The 18,273-nt window shown below is 29.7% G+C and overlaps 1 protein-coding gene across 1 annotated transcript in view; it reads left to right on the top strand.

Annotated features, from left to right (window-relative positions):
- LOC129231333 (mothers against decapentaplegic homolog 3-like) overlaps positions 1-17,581 on the top strand; it is a 47,740-nt gene extending 30,159 nt beyond the window's left edge. Inside the window, exon 5 of the mRNA XM_054865620.1 lies at positions 3,900-17,581. Coding sequence (XP_054721595.1) covers positions 3,900-4,168 — 269 coding nt within the window. The 3' untranslated portion in view covers positions 4,169-17,581. The remainder of the gene's footprint in view (positions 1-3,899) is intronic.
- Positions 17,582-18,273: the final 692 nt, after the last annotated feature.

Genomic DNA, 18,273 nt, shown 5'->3' with positions numbered 1-18,273 from the left:
ACTTGTGAAATTAACGTATAAATAAATAGTTGCTACTATTGAAAATTCAACACTTTTTGTTTAAAAATTCATAGAAGTAGATTGAAAATATTTGAGTCCAACTATTAAAATTTAATTGCTAAGAATAATTAAAATCAATTTTTGCTTCTTTTCTTTTATCTTGCTTACAAGTGAGAAAGGCATAAAATTTTTACTTGAAAAGACTACAAATTGCAGTGTAGACAGTATTGAAACTGATTTCTGACAGATTATTACTTTCAACTCTGCTATGTGTTCAGACCAGAGGTTGGAAAAACTACATTTTTTTGTAGCAAACTACAACAACTTCTTTGTTACAAATGTAGTTAACTACAGCTACTTTTCTTAAAATGTAGCAACTACAAACTACTTTTGAAACATAGTTGCTACTTTGCTACTTTTCAAAAAATAAGTAAGTAAAAAGCATACACACTAGGGTGTCCCACAAAAAATTAAAGTTGATTTTTCAAGACGCATACCCTCTTGTGTTTTTCCTCTTTTGTCAATTGTGAAAACAAGTTTCATGTAATTTGAACAACGTTATAGCGACAACGGCAACCCGTGCCGACTTGCTCCAAAAAGTATAAACCAGCACTTGTATGCTTGACCAAATCGAAAAAAAAAACTTTTTTTTGGAAACTCAAAATTTCTGTTGATAAAATGTTGTCCCAATACCCCACACTCCATGTGCGCCACTTAACATTTATTCAAATTAAAAAACATTTAGATATCCCACACTTATAGCCTAAAATTTATAATTTTCTTCAAAAAATTTAATTTTTTTCTTTTTGTATTTTTAAAACATACATATAAATTTAAATAAAATATCAAGTTCAAAAATTATTAGCGAACACATTTTCAGACCAACATTTGCAAATGAATAGTAAAAAATAAATATATTTCAAATTAAAATTTAAATTAACCTTGAAAAAATCCATATCTTTGAGTACGATGTGAGAAATTTAAATATTGCAGGAGAGCAAACATTTCTATTTAACACTAATTACCTACTTTACTGTTTATATTTTTCAGCTTGATAATTAAGTAAAATTCAACTACCTTTTAAGAGTAATACTACTTTTTGTAACAAATTAAAAAATCTATAATCATTAAAAATTTTCTCATTGGCGCCATGTTTGGTCATTCGCAAGATGGAAATAGACGAGAGTATTGCTTGTCTAAGTTTCCAAAAACAGAATTGAATGTTTACCTTTATACAAACTATTGAAGATAACATAAAATGTACAATAAATCATGCATTTTTTAAAAATTATTTTCATAAAAAATGTGAATTATTATCTGTTACAATTGTATTTGATCCTCATTGTTGTGGAAGCTTTGCTATAAACTAAAACATTCATCTAAAATGCAGTTTCCTGCCAAGTTCTCATTTGCTAATTTATTTATTTTTTCATTTCTTGAAAAGAAAAAAAAAGAAAACACTTATTTTAACTTAAAATTTTCCATATTTAAGTAAATATGTATTGAATAATTGTTTTTCATAGTGCACAAAGTTCTATATTTATTTTTATGAAAGTAGTGAAAACTACCTCCCCCCCCCCCCCCCCCCCGCTTTTTTTATACTTTAAAACTCGGCGACAGTAGTGGCCACTAAGTGTTTCGGGTCTAGTGGTTACTGGCCAGTTGGAAAATTTCTGAGTCTTGACCTTTATAAGATTTTTAAGGACTTGTGTATTTTATGAAAACTTAAAATAAAACTAATAATAATACTGCAGATTATTTTCAACTGCCCAAAATAGTGTCGCAGACTGGTTAGAAAGTTTCTGCTACTGAGCAGCTATGTACAGGAAGCATAGTTACAAGCGCTAAAGTAACCATAGCAATTAGGCGAATATCGATTAACACCATATACAACGGTCAACCATGTATTTACATCAAAATATGCAAAAATACAGTTTAAAAGGCTTCACAAAACAGAGCTATGACTTGATCTAACTTTAATTGAAGTTTTGTGAGGCATTCTGGCACCCGAAGTATGAAAACATTGTATTCAATATTAAAACAAAAAAGCACTTATTTTCTTCATTGAAAATGCCAGAATAAAGATTTCCAAGAACATTTTTCAAATTCCATGATATCAAGAATAGTAAAAGTGATTGAAAAAATGGTGAATATTATTGATTATAATTTTGTCCAATTTTAACAATGGTATTTTTTATTAACTACAGAAAGGCATTTATATTTTGTATATTTAAATGTACATCATTCCACAATGATTTCTAGCATAAAAAGTCTCATTTTGTTTAAATTTCACAGAATTATTTCTGAAATAATTTTTTTTCTTTGCAATTTTCTGCTGTCCTTATGATTCTGACTACCACTAGATGTTGATGCAGTGCACTTAGTGGATTTTCAAAAACTTTTTATTAATGAACTAGGTGCAAAAGGTGTTAATTTTTTTAATGGTATAAAATTTTGACATTTTCATACCCTAAATATTCTTGTATTTGTGGAACCACCCATTTGCACCTGTTCTATTTTGTAAAAGATGAGTGATAAAAGTTTGTAACTGAAGTCATTGTTCAAAACTTTTTGAATAGGCACTAAATATTAATTTTATTCAACTTTTTTTTTTAATGAAAATGTAGTTTATTAAATGTAAAGCTGCTCCTCAATTTTACTAAACTGTTCCTCAATATCAGAATTTGTGGAGTAATACTACTTCTCAAAATGAAATACTTATTTCTACCCTGCCCTAAACCTTACTTAAGTTAAACTATGACTGTTTTTAAATATATTTCTCATAATTTTAACAGAAAATAAAAGCAACAGAACATATATTTTACTGTTTTTTAAAAAAAAGTATGCATTTAAGGATAAATAGCAACTCTTTCCTTTCAAACTGTAAATGAAATCTGTAAATGAAACTGAAATCTGTATGTCTAAAATGTTCTATTTTCCATTCTCAGGAATTCACAGTGAGAATGCTATTAAATGTAATTAAAATAGTTCACAATCGTGTTTCTGCTTTTTTGCTGCCAATTTTATATTTCAGCTAATTTGTGACAAGTTCCATCTTCTTATTTAGATTTCAGAATTTTATGTTACTTGTGTATAAGTGATCTAGTACCTGCCGCTTATAAAAATCACATTTGTTCCGAGGACGTTTGATTTTAGAAAACGTCAGATTTTATAAATCTTTGTTTCTATAGTCGAAAAAATTAAAATGTTTTAAGATTTAAATACTAAATAAATAAATAAATAAAATAAAATAAATGATTTACTATAGTTATGTTAGTTTAAGTATTTCAAAATGTGCTACATTTTATCAAAGCAAAAAGTACATTTTTTTTATTTGCACAATAGTCTTTAACTATTGGTATATTGTTGTGCAATTAACAGAATATGAAATATAAATACTCAACATTGTTTGAATCTTTATTAAGTTTTTGGAACTTTGGACCATTACGCCCTTTTTATTCTGATGTGGATTGTATGACCATCCAGTTCTTTTGTAACATCTATTGAAAAGAGAAAAAATGGCACTGCCGTTTTCTCATCTTCCGAGACCAATTCTTCCACTTTTTGGTCTAACATAACTTAGGTATTTATTATCTGTGCTGTAATTTGTAACATATTATAGTTGTACTTTTCAAGTCTTAACATATAATCTCCAAAAGCTTGATTTTATGAAACAGTGATAATGACTTCATTAAAGGATGGTTTTAACATGTTTTGATATTGTAACGAATCAGTTTTTCTGTATCTGATTTTCATAAAGTGTCCGATTTCATAATCCAGTGATTTGTTATTTGGCAGTTACTGTATACTGCATTTTATTTCTTCCATTTTAATTTCAGTAATTCATTTATATCCTTTGCTAATTGTTTTACTTAAAAGTCATTTAAATTTTACAATAGGTTGTAATCTTAAAATATTCAACAATCAGGAGTTTGCTGCCTTGCTTGCCCAGTCAGTCAGTCAAGGATTTGAGGCAGTATACCAGTTGACAAGGATGTGCACAATAAGAATGAGCTTTGTTAAAGGTTGGGGTGCTGAATATCGACGACAAACAGTTACTTCAACACCTTGTTGGATTGAATTGCATCTCAATGGTCCTTTGCAGTGGTTGGATCGAGTCCTTACTCAAATGGGTTCTCCTCGTATACCATGCAGTTCCATGTCCTAAGTATAAATGTTTTCATTTTGCCCTGTTGCCACTATTTTGCTTTGGAAGATTGCTGCTGAACACATGCTGAACATTAATGTGATGTGTGTTTATGACCATCAAAAAACTTCAGTTTCTTTTTCTTTAAGCAGCTCTTTTTTCCCCCTTCATATTTCAGACTTGTATTGTGCGAATACTCCTCGACCCAAAGGTCACAAAATTTGTAAAATTGATATGATCATGGAAATAATGTATTGTGTATTTTGTAAAATTCATTTTATCTCACGTTAAAATGATGTACAACATATTCATTATTTTTCATACTTTGTAATCCTCTTTTTTGTTGAAAACAAGTTTTAATATAAGACTAGCAATAATTCATGAAATTGTTTTCAAAGCAATTATTTGTGATCATCAATTACTCAATTTTTGCCACAAAATCAACATGACCTTTAAGCAAATTTGTTGTTCATAGTTTTACTTTAATTTGTTTGCAAATTTCCTGCAAAAAGTGGATTTATTTTAATCGATTTTTAGAGAGCTTTTAATTTATGTCAAAAGATATGTGTGATATATAGCATAAAATAAAAATCAGTTCTATTAGGAAATGCTGTTACAAACGTTGTACATATTAAGAATTTTTCAGACTTATACTTAAATGTTTATTGTTGAAAATTTACTTACTGATGCAATTTAATTTCTTTGAATAAATTCATCTTGTTTTAGTTATCAATGTAAGATGTCTTGTTTGTGTTTTTAAAAAAAATGTGTGTGTTAGTCTCATATGAAAGGTTATTATGGCTGTAAAATGTTTTTATGTGCTTTGCCAAGCAAAAGCTGTCAAAGCAGTTTATTTTATCTACTCACCAAACGTTTTATTACTGTGGAGAAGCTGGTAACAAATACTTTTAACTATTTATCATTTATTATAGACAATTGTAAACTTCTCAGCTAGTCATGCTCTGACTCGTAAGATTTTCTCTCTATTTCTGTGTCATATTTATGTTTTCTTATAGATTGGAAGCATACTTGTGGATATAAATACATTTTAGTACAATATATGTATATTTTTTAGTTAAGATAATGTAATACATTTGTTATTAGTTCACTATAGAGCTTAATGTAAATTTTTGTTAATGCACAGAAGCCAAAAACTGTTGAAAGTGTTTAACCATACATTTGGATTATACATATCTTAAGCCTGTTGGTTATTTCAAAATCAGTGTACATGATTTGTTGATTGTTTTGTAAATAAAATACTTTAATTAATATAGATACGTAAAAGTTGAAATCTTGTAGCATTGATGACAGATTAATATTGCTCTATCATTTTGATAACAGCAAAACTACAAAACAAAAGCTTTTATTTATTTTTCTTAGGTCTTGTCATAAATTCCTAAGGGGTGAAATTTGACATTTTTTAAATTAAGTAATTTGCTGAGAAATTTGTATTCTGTGATCCCAGTAGCAGAAACAGCATAACATTGTGATGTACGCAGCAGATTCTGGAGAAAGTCTACTCTCCATTTCATAGTTGAGGGGCAAAAAGCTAAAATTTTTTAATAAAAAATCTTACATTTCTTAATAAAAATTGTACTGTAATTTCTGGGACATAAACTGTAATTATAATTTAATTGCATTAGCATCTTATTTTAAGCATTTATCAGTACTGATTTTAATTTAACAATTAATCTAATGTCTTTATGGCTGTCAGATAGCTGAAAAAAATATTCTGCTTTTGGATCTACGCTTTTTTCCTGAAATAAATGTATTGTAAAAATATGTCCACTGAAATCACACAAATAAAATATTCTATATATTTCTCCAAAATACTTCTTGCAGGGTTCTCAGCATTCCTTATTGCGACTAAAATGCCTCTTTTTGTCTGCTCTTTCATAAAATGCTTATATATCTAACCCTTAAAAGTTAAATTATTAAAATATTTATTTTTTACCGTGTTTATAAATTATTCAGGTCCTTAAATAGCAATAGAAAAAAAGATAAATCCATGTCTTAGAAGCACAAAATTACGTATCATTGTTTAAGATTACTAGTAACCCTTGTTTCTTCAATACCAAAAGTTTTCTTACCAAGTTTGTTATAAGAAACAAAACTCAAATAGTCCTTGCTTTTAAGGGTTGTAAATTCTCCCAGAAGGAAAGTGCAAACATTTTACAATAAACTAGAAAATTTCTAGAAAAAACCAAAAAAAACTGTTAGTGTTTTTGAGTGAGTTTGTGCAAAAAGTTCAGCATTTTATAATTTTAACTGTTTATTCTTTATTTTGTCTCCTAAGTTGTTGTTTGCTCTTCAATATTTTAGCTTTCTTACATGGCATTTTTGGGTTCTAATTGTGTGTTAAATTCATTTATTTTTAAAATATGTAAAATGCTAAATTACTTCAAGTTTTTGACTCATAAGATTTCCTGCCAACTGCCTGAAAGATTGACGGCATAATAGAGGAATCATCAACCATAATTGGAAATTTAAAAGAGTATGTAAATTTTGTGAAATGTAAACATTAACAAACTTCAATTTTTTTACTTTTTATGGGTAAAGACAGCAATTTAACTTACACAATTTTATAGCTAAGTTTAAGTGACTACTTTAAAAAAAATTCCTGTTGAATACTGTAAAAATTAAAATGCATCAATGTTCTAGAGAAAGATTGATTCTTTGATAATGGATTGATTCATAATGTATTGTTCATAAATCAATAAGTTATTCACAATAATTTAGTGTTGCTATAATTTGAGAAAAAAACAGATTTATATACACTCCTTACTATTTCATCTACTACCTGAGAATTGTTTAAATTGAGCTTATTAGATAAGTGATATTTTTTCTAAATTATTTTGATATTCAACTGGAATTTTTATGTAAACTGCCACATTCACTTGGCTGCAATATTATAAAGCTTTTAAATGTTCATATTTTATCACATTTTCAGCATCTTTATTCAAATTTCCATAAAAGGTTTCTCTCCTATGCTGTCAAGTTTACTTGAAGTTGGTAAAGTCTGTTGGGGGTGGGGGGGGGGACTCTGCTGGTTATTAGCCAAATACTTGCAAAAGAAATTGGTATTTTTGTAAGAAATGCATAGATTTTCTTTAAATTAAGGGATATTTCTACAACAAAAGAAAAGTCTCTAGAATAACTGTCTGTAACAAGTAAAACTAATGTTAAAATTCATAACTTATTCCCAGCTCTTAATCATACAGCATGATCAAAAACTTCTTGCTTCAATTTCTTTTTGATCCCCTAAATACATGGATGATTGAAATTTTTCTGAAAAGTGAGCTCAAATTATCCCTTTCTTTCACTAGTTTGATTAATTTGTCAGGTAATTTTCTAATAATTCAAAAGAATGTCAAGTTTTGAGTCCAGATACTTTGACCATAGAGTATATCCGTGTTGGGCATTTGATCATTGATTGTTCAGCTCCTGATTTGAATAAAAATAATTGAATGTAAATAAATGCACATATTATAACTAAACAAATGCAAAATCTATTTTTTGACATTCCTATTGTTTTCTTAACCCTCCCTTCCAATGACATTAAGCCTTCCAGGGTCACCAAAATCTGACTAGTAGAAACCTGATTTTTGAATCTGCACCACTTACTACTTCAGGTCTACACTACTTTTTGATTTTTAGATCTACCCTACTTACAGGCATAAACGAGTGACTGAACCTGGATTGAAATAATTCTCCCCTCCCCTGTGCATTTTTTATGTAGCCTAGTGTTGCAGGTACCAATTTGGTTGCAAGATTTGCTCTCATATATGTGTAATCCGTTTGAAATGATGAAGGAACTTTTTTTAGCATTTACATGTATTTTTTTGACAAACTCTTGTTTTCAGTTCAGTGTATGCCAGTGTTATTGATATTTTTAAGCTTTTGCATGCAATCGCATCCTTTTTACTCATTTTTGTATTATCTGCAGTTATCGTGCCACCCTATTCCGCAGATGATCGGGAATGTACCTACTCTTCATCTCAGAAAATAAGCAATAAAACAGGAACATTAGTGTAACTCAGAAGAAAGGGTTGCAGTTACTAAATTTGTGTATGTACCTTGCAGTGAAAGCAATTCTGCAGTAAAGGATTTGCATATCCTACACAGGACTGTGTAATAAATGCGAGAGATGTAAAAACTGGCAAATTTCAGTTGTTGCTATTTTGTTGCAGTAGATATTAGTTTTTGGTTGTTTTTTTTTAATTTCTTTGTTCCAAATTTTTGAAAATGAGTCTGCATCTCCAGCAATGGTGTTACGTGCCCTACTGATAAATGTTTATGATTAAACAATTTTAGCAGAAATTAGGGACATTTTTAATGCTGCTTAAATTTGAAAACTATTTTTTCCTCTATTATTTTGCGTAGCATTGCCTCTTCTGTTACACAACCTGTGAAGATTTTATTGTGTTTCAATAAAGTGATCATTTTATAGCCATTTTTCTGCTTGTTGCTATTTTTCTATGATAGTGTGTATTAACTTCGAATGATCTTGCTCAACATGCGGACTTGTTTCTTGATATTAAACTATGTACTGATAAAACTGCTTGTATTTTAGTTTTATATACACTAGAGAATTAATTTATGAAATCCTGAGTTAAATGTAATCTATGCTCTAATAAACAGTATTTAAAGTTTTTGCTCAATCACTTATGGGCCCATTACGCAGTCATGTGTGGGACAATCAGACTATAATTTTGCTGAAATTTTGTTCTAGATCTCAAAATATTGATTAAGTAGGGGTAAGGAAATTTTTAATATTTACATGATGCTCTTGACGCAGTTTTTTTTATTTAAGCATTTTACATGCATCATTTGCAGGACATCTTAAGTCAACCTCTTGTTTGCTGTATGAATTAGTTAATATTTTTGCTCTATTAATATAGCAATAACAAAGCAAATTATATGATTTGATAGCTAAGGTTCCACCCTAAGGGAAACATATCTCATTTGTTGAGAAATAATAATTTAAACAGTTGAAAAATATTATGTACAGAGCCATTCCATAAAAAAGCCGCCAATTTGTCCTGCACATGACAGCTCAAATATATCACTAAAAAGTAAGAATTTGAAAAGTAATGAACGTTTTTTTTTTTTCATTACCAGTTTAAATTTTTTTTAATGAAATATGTGAATTATCACATGCTGGGCAAAATTACTGTTTTCTGTGCAATGGTACTTATATGTTATTTAGATGTACCAATGAAGTCTCTGAAGACTTTAAAGGTCAAAATTACAGCTGTTTTCAAATAAAGTTGGTGCTGAGAACCCTGGCATTTTTCTCCCCATAGGAATTAATGACATGCCATATGTTTCTTTTCAAAAGAAAAATATCAAACAAATTTATAAAATTATTTGTTAGTTATGTCCTTTGTTTGAATTTTTCTAGACTTATGCTATATTTTGTTTTCCAAGCACTTTGGGCCAAAAGAAAGGATGCAGGTAAACAGGATCCTTTCTCTTCTGTTCTATGAAACAGAGCTTGTTAAGGAATTTGTTTTGTGACTCACTCAAAGGAGTTTCTTGTTAAGTAAAGTTTGATTGTTCAGAATATTTAGAGTACAAAATTTTGTTCAATATGTTACTTTCATGAATTTTACGGGTATGCTTTGTGTTTTAGCTTGTTTATCTGCCTGCTGATATTATTAGGTAGTTTTGACTTTTATTTTCAAAAAAGGACCTCCTCAAATACTTATTGATAAAACTACATAGGAGAAATAAAGAGATATTTTACTGTTATTTTATTCATGTTTGTGTTAATATTTCTCATCAGTACTATTAACATTAGGAAGCTAAATTGAAGTTTTAGTTTTGTGTCTTTTGAATGTGATTTTAGAACTAGAGAGATAATGAGAAATCTCAAACATTGTTAATGGAAACTCATAATACTCACTTTTGAATAATAATACTTATAAGCACCATTAGTTATAATTATTGTTATGAATGGTAAGAGTGTAAATAGGGGTTAGTTGGCATTTGGCAGCCTATTAACATTCTACCTTAGTAAAAAGAAATATCACTCTGGGGCTGTCCATACATGCCACATTTTTTCAACAATTTTGTCCCTCCCCCCCCCCCCCCCTCCTTTGTCATATGTCATGCTAATTTTATAATAATCCCTGCTGTAACACTTCTTTTTGTCCCCTTCTTCCTCCCCCTTATCACGAACTCCCCCCCCCCCCAAGCATGACATCATTTTATTGCCCCTTACACTGCCACCATGTTTGTTCTTCATTTTGCATTCTAATTAAACATTGTTTTTAAATTACCGACGAATGGAGCAAGTTTATGACAGCAGTGGTTAGATTTAGGATGCTGTTTTGTAACAAATAGAAAGTTTATACTGTTTGTTCTGGTATTGGTACATATCGTTCATTGAGTACTAAAAGTAGATAACTGCAAAGTTTTTGTTTATAAAAGACATAAATGAATCTAATTAGATAAAATTTAATAATAGAAGCTTAATAACTTTTAAATAAAGTCTTCAGATTCCCCTTAATCATGATGAAACATCAATTTGTCGAGTTTTACTCGAAGTAGTGTGAAAAAAAATTGTAGTAACCAACTTGTAGTAATCACTCTACAAGATGACATGGCACAATCTAACCCCATCCGTTACAAGGTCATACCATTCTAGGGTATGTGATATATTTATTTGGCATATTATTTTACTCTTAATGGGGAGCTTTTCTATGTTTAATTTAGTTAGTGGGTTATTTTAAATTTTAAGGCAGCTTTAATGTTGTTAAATGGCTTGTTTTATTCTTTTGACAGATTATTTAAACATCTTAGTATCTCAGATTATTTATTTGATGGATTATTTTTCAGTTTATGTAGTTTTTAATTTTGTTTAATGTAAAAGTAATTTACAACAAGAAAATATGTTATAGCTAAATACGTAGTTAGACCAATCATGCTGGTAAATACTGCGTTACCTGCATCAGCTGGCAAAACAGATAAATTGGGGCTCATTTTCAACAAGAAAAAAGCAATTTCTCCTCTCAGTTCCAATTTTTCTTGATTGGCTAGTTTGTCAAATCTGGTACTTGCAGCATATTCTACAAACGCACAATGAGTAAAACTTGACCTTGACCAAAACTTTCAAATGAATAAATTGTTAAATTATTTTGCAGTGCTTTCCTGCAAGTGACAAAAGAAGCGATAGCTTACATAGTTGATCAAAAGAACTTATTATGAATAACACTATCAATGCTGATGACAGCTATAATGCTCTTTATGTAATTATAAAATATTTGAATTTGAGGCCTATAAATGTTTACTTTCTTTTATTTATTTTTCTTTCATATAAATATAAAATTATTCGTAATCAAATCAGGGTTTGAAAAAACCCCAGCCCATCCAGTTTTTGATCAATACAATGTTTTTTGGGGGGGGGGGGAGGGGGGTTGCTGGAAAAAATCAGGTTTTATTTAAAGGATCTTTTTAATCTCGATCTCTGTTCATGCCAAACTACTGCTTTGCTACTTTTACTTTTCATTGAAGTATGTATTATTTTAAATTATGCTTCTATTTTTATTCTAATATATTGTAAAAAATGCCAAAATTAAAAGAAAAATATATGAATTTTAAAACAGTTAATTTTATGAAATACTATCAAATTTCTTTGTCTCTTTGACATTACCATTTGTGAAGGAAAAATGTATTATTACATAGTTATAAATTATGAAATATGCTACATAGTAATATATTTTTTGCACTTTGTCCTCACAACATATGACTAAGTTTTAAGACAAAAGGGGGCAGCATACAGCATAAAACATGCAAAATAATCAAATTGGCTCTATAAACAAATATTTGGACCATATTAAGTCATATAATTAATTTTTCACATGATAATATGAGAATACGCTATAAATATTCAGGTATGATCAAAGTTTAAAGAATATGGTGCACTCATCACAAGGTTGCCTACTTTTCGCTGATTTCCTATGACTGTTGTAATCTAATTTTTTTTCTCTTAGCAACTTTGCACTAAGCTGCCATTTAAAAAGAGATTAAAGTTTATGAAAGCATTTTCCCAACAGTGTAAAAATAATAATAATAATAACTTGAAAATTGATTGAAATAATTATCACTTTTTTTAAATTGATTGTGAAGTCCATATGCAGTTTTAATTTCTAATTGTTAATAAATTGCCCAGAAAGAAAGGTGGCAATTTCTGGATTTGTTATTGATCAATATAGTTGTAATATTTAGTTTGTTTCTGAAGTAAATGTTTTTAATGTGCAGTTGAATTTCTAGAAACCACTTTACTGAGACTGCATTTTTTCCAGTGGTTCCAAAAAATATAACCGGGCAGGATTTCTCGGACTGGGCTGGCTTTGGCAAACGCTGAATCAAATAGATTTTTCTTATCAGGATAATAGAAATAGTACTGTTAATAAATATTTTTGTGAAATTAAACCATTTATTAGCACAAATAAGATAACATATAGAACTCACGTTAATTTTTAATTTAAACATATATTTATTATATTGGGATAAATACACTTTTCTAACCTCGTTTTTTTTTTCCGGTATGCTGGAAAGGACCAGACAAAGGATGTGGGAAATCTGGTGAACCTTGAATTTTGCTCCATGCCAGCTGATACAGGATAATATTGCATATGGGGGGGGAGGGCGAGTTGCCTTACAGTTGTGGACTGTTGCCAACTAGAAAATCCTTAGTTTTCAATAGTGATGAATTCATTTTATGGCCAATGTACCCCTATTCTGCACTTTTGCCTTATAAATGCTCAAATTTCAACTAAAAGATGAAATAGAGAAGTATTATGCTGTTATTAAAAGCTTTATTAAATACTGTACTGGATTTATAAATCCAGTTTATTATTCAAGTTCTAAAAGATACTCATCATAAGAAGGCGAAGGCTCTTTAATTTTGACTTCTATCTGTGAATAAGTTTGTGTAATATGAACTTTAATACTTTTATCATGTTCTAGCCCAATCATTACCTTTCTATAAAGACTTTAATTTTATGCTTTCTAATACGGCATCATTTTTATAACCAATAGGGGAGAGTGTTGTACCTTGGGACACTGCTAATTTCTAAGAATCTATTTTTAGCAGCCATGTTCTCGTAATCTCTAATAATAACCTTCACCACTAAAGGGTGCCATAGTAAAAATCAGCATCAAATGAGTAAAATAGATAATTTTGTGAGAGAAAGAAAATGATATGACTCCAAAGTAAAAATTTTCATTTTTAATTCATTTTCTGTCTTTGTATTTGTAAATTTAATCAACTTAATTTTATTTTGTTATAAAAAAGTAGTACTTAAAATATTTTGCTTATGAGAAAATAATGATAATGCATCCTGATTGACCATCATTTTGGTTTTTCTTAAACAGCATGGTGATTGTACCTGGGACAGCCAAACATTTTGTACCTTAGGGACACATTCCAAGGTACAACATATGCATGGTTCTTAATGCTTAGGAACATGGAACAATGTTCAAATCTAATGCAGTCTTTTACGCACATTTAATGTTAGATAATAATTCATATTCATTATTTATAATTCATAATTAATTATTCACGATTTAAATTCACTACCATGGAAAAACCATACACTACCATGGTTGGGGTATTTTAATGTGACATTTAGATTTTAAATTTGATTCAAATAATTGACGTTAAGAAATTTAAATATGAAAAGTGTCTCAAGGAACAACCCTCTCCCCTACATTGCAGTTTTGGGTGTCAAATTCAGAAAACTAAATGCAAAAGCAAATACCATGCTAACCACCAGCAAATTGGGAATATTTTTAGGCTTGTTTAAGGAATAGTTATTGTCCTAGGTTTACAAACTGAAACATTTTACTAAAGAGAAGTGTTAATTAAATGTATGTGGTTGATAGATTACTGTAAATATTTTTTCTTTGCTGTTCCCGCACCTCATTCAAGTATTTTGCTTACTTCACATAATACTTGATATTTTTTGTATTAAAAATTTGTCTTGAAGAAAAGGTTGCTCATTTTAAGATGAATTCCCCCCCCCCTCGCCCTTCATAAACTCAAATTCTGGATACACCATTAAAGTACATTGCCCCTATAACAATTATTGCAGTGTAATTCTTAAGCATTGTTATATCAAAGTTTAACCGTATTTAGCAAATTTTTCAGCATACTTTGTCCAATCCTGTGATTTTTGATCCAAACTTTAAAAAAAAACAGCTTGTAATAACTATTCTGTTAAATTTTGTTGAAATAAATTTTTTAAATTTAAAGAGAAATAACTAAATTAAAGTGAGATTTATATAATGCATAATGATTGTTCTACTGGAAAAGTTTATTGGGTTTTTTTAGACATTCTTTTATTGCAACTGCAGATCCTTAAGATTGAGGTAAAATCAGTGAAAGTATGTTGTTGGTAGAATTATAAAAATTAGAAAGAAAAAAAAAACATGCAGTGATGTTTCATTGAATATTGTGCAAAACAAATGAGAATTAATGTTAATTGTGGCATATGAATCAAGTTAAAATTCAAAATTAAATTTTAATTTTAAAATACTTAAAAATTTTCATGTTTCAATAACCAATTACGATAAGTGTTGCAAAAGAGAATGTTACTGCTAATCGATAATGGGATTAGTGTGTAATAAAAAAACCTTCCATATCAGTTTGACAGGATAGACTTACTGCATAACAACCTCAATCATTTATTTTGGATCTTAAAAGCTCAAGCATAAACTGAACTCGCATTCCAAGTCGTTGATGATACCCGGTTCCTAATTAGTTCTTAACAGAAACTAGAGTTTTACCATAGATAATTGTTATTTAATTATCAATTGTACACCCAGCAGGTACTGAGTAATGTTTCTGTATGCAATGTATTGTTATTTATTTTATGTAACCAGAATAATAAAATCCTGAATGCTGGTGGTCCATAAAAAAAAAAAAAAAGACTGACAACTTTGAAAGACTTAAATTTATTAATTTTAAGTTACATTTGCAAATTTGTAATCCCAAAATTGAATGTTATTAGCTAGTAAAATTAGAATTTTGAGTTGCTTCATTGTTTTCATTTGTTCTTCCAAATGGTTTATTATCAAATTGCATCTCATAAAATGATCTGGTTTTTTTTGGTCTGAATTACTCTTGAGCTCCCTAATTTTATGAAGAAAAGCCTTGATTTTCAAATCTGTTTTAGGTTTATTGACCCTTAGGGGCCATTCATTAATTACGGAAAGATGAGTTTGGCAATTTTCGACCCTAACTCCCCCTCTATCATGTAAGGGAAAGTAAGATTTTTCAAACCCTCCCCGTTTTTGTTACGTAAGATTCCATTTCGTTTTCGTGTTGATAGAAAAAAGATGTTTCACTAAAACTCCTCGTTTGACGTTAATCAAAGATTTTTGTTTTTCAAATATATCATATGACGAGATGCTAATAAAAACAAAACAGGCCATGAATAGTGCGATTCTTTAATCATATTTTACACTATTCATTCTTTGAAAAGCAAGTACAGGGTGGCGACAGATCAGGGAGATCAGGGAAAAGTCAGGGAACTTCATTAATCAGGGAAATATCAGGGAGTTTTGAAAAAAAACAAAAAATCAGGGAAAATTGATTTTATGAAGAAAAAAATTTTTTTTTTTTTGCTTTACAAAATTAAATGGGTTTGACCCCCTCCCTCCCCCCAAAGTAAGGGTATGTAGAGATTTTTGTAACTCCTCTCCCCCTCGAGACCCTTACTTAATTAATGAATTGCCCCTTACTACACAAAATTTCTTAATTTTACTCACAAATTATTTTCTTTAGAATGTACAAGCAGTATACCAACAGCCAGTTATGACATCCAGCGACTGCAGTTTCATCTTCATTATGGACTTGTCAGTCTAGAATTGTTAATGACTGAGCTGTGGACAGTTGTTTTCTCGTTGAAGCTAAGAGTGCCAACAAACTGTTATGTCATAACCGGCTGTTGGTCTATCGCATGGAGTTCTGTCTTAACCCTGGCTTAAAAACAATAACTTGCTGCTAAATTCATCAGAATGTGATTAAGTAAATTTTTTTAAATATTAAGAAATTTTCTTGTTGTAATGATTAAGTGTTTCCTGTTAATTGCAAGTGTGTGTGAAAGTATTTAGTTGAAGTTTTTTTTTTTATGTAGTTCTTTAAAGTTGTCAGATCATAATAGTGAAATATTTAAGCCACCTATGTGCATACTTTAGACTACAGTAGAGCTCCAAGAACTGGCGACTCTATAACCTATGTGATTGGAAAAAAACTTGGGCACATTCAGGCCAGACAAGAAAACCCTTGCAAAAAAACTGTTGTGCGTACATTCCCAAGAACCCGGCATTTTCACTAACTTGGTCACTTTTTGGTTCACATCACATTTGGTTCAGTTTTCAGAGTTCTACTCTACTTATAATCTCAAAAGTATTTCTCCTCAATATGTAAGTTGTGATAATATCTTAAACTTTCATTCACTGTTAACTATCTTATTAAAATTTTATATTGTAATATTTGAATATCTATTTAGAATTTTTCTTTTGGGGTGAGGGTCCTATTTTTTGTTGATTGCTTAAAGCAGCGTTACCCAACCTACGGCTCATAGGCTCCTGTTTTTTTTTTTTTTTAACATTATGAATTGAAAATAATGTTCTGGAACCTTTTAAGACAACAGATCATCTTCGCTTAGTACATACTAAGAATGATAGTTGCAAAATTAGAGCCATGTAGTCAGAAATTGGTTTCTCAAAAAATGTAAGGAAATTTTGTATTGAGAAAATAAGCAATATAGGGGTAATGATAACAATTCATTATATGTATTTTTCTTTTTTTTTTTTTCCATGTTATCTAGAAAAATTTTCATGTGTTTAAATTTTGTGTGTCTTTCTCAGGAGAGATTTATATTAATATAAGGGGTGGCCCTCTGTTTAAAAAATATTGTGCACTGCTGCTTTAAAGGAAGTGTATGCTTGTGTATTATAATAAAACTTGTTTAGAGATTTCAGTTTGTAATATATGCAATTGTATATTGATCTTGTCTTCATAGAATAATTGAAAATCTAAGATAGCATGACTTTTGTTAGTTACATTTGAGTTTTACAGTTTTAATTGAACTGTGCTCTTAGTGTATTGGACCACAAATGTCTGTTTAGTAATTTATAATTAATCTTTGATAATTATGCAATTTGTTACATTTTATAAAAACATATGGATATTTTTTTTCATGTGTTTTATCCAATTTGGTTTCTAGGATGGTTAATGACTTTTTCAGTATTAAATTTATGCATTGTTGATTTGTCTATACCGACTTCTCAGATTGTTCTATAAATTTCATGAATTATTGCTTATGGCAAAGAAATGAAAATTCATAACATTACTAGTCACCGTTTTCATTTTTGAATGAGAACTTTGTTGTGCATATTAAAAAAATGAAAATTTTGTGAATTCTCTCATGGATTTAAAGATTTTAATTACACTTTTAAGTACCCTATTTTTTTTATTGAAACACAAATGATTAGTTACAGCTTTCTCCATTAATGCAGCCAGAATTTCCTTCTGGAGGGTTTTTTTTTGATTAAATCAGTCCTTACTTGTGCACAAATTACTTTGTTAGGATTGGCAGTACTGTTAAAACCAAGGCCTCTGGGGGGGGGGGACCCTCGCTGTGCAAAGGTGTTTCTCCACTCTCTTTACTCTTTTAAATCACTTTCAATATGAAAGTGCATTTAATAGCAAAGTTTCATTACACAATAAATGTCACACTTTTAAGAACTTATAGAAACCAAAAAATAAACTTGCTCATAATTTGTGTGCTACATCTTTGTTTCTGCTGGGATTTGTGTCATTCTTGGCAAGGCTTTCAAAGGTAACTAGTTGAGTACTCTTCAACATATCATCACCTCAAAGCAGCAGTAAGATATCTTACTGGTATTCCTAGGGTTGCATGTCTTACTGTTGCTCTGAGGCAACAATATGTATCACAATTACAAAATTTCTCAGAAGTAGCTGTCTTGAATATGGGACCAAAGACAAGTTTTTCCCCACTCTTACTAGCTATTTCAATTAAGGTAAATGACTAGTTTTGTGCGGGTTTGTCTTGTATTGCCAATATCAAGTTTGTAATTGATATTTT

This window comes from Uloborus diversus, chromosome 10, assembly GCF_026930045.1.
Source record: "Uloborus diversus isolate 005 chromosome 10, Udiv.v.3.1, whole genome shotgun sequence".
NCBI lineage: Eukaryota > Metazoa > Arthropoda > Arachnida > Araneae > Uloboridae > Uloborus > Uloborus diversus.
This window is presented reverse-complemented; position numbering and strand designations above follow the sequence as displayed.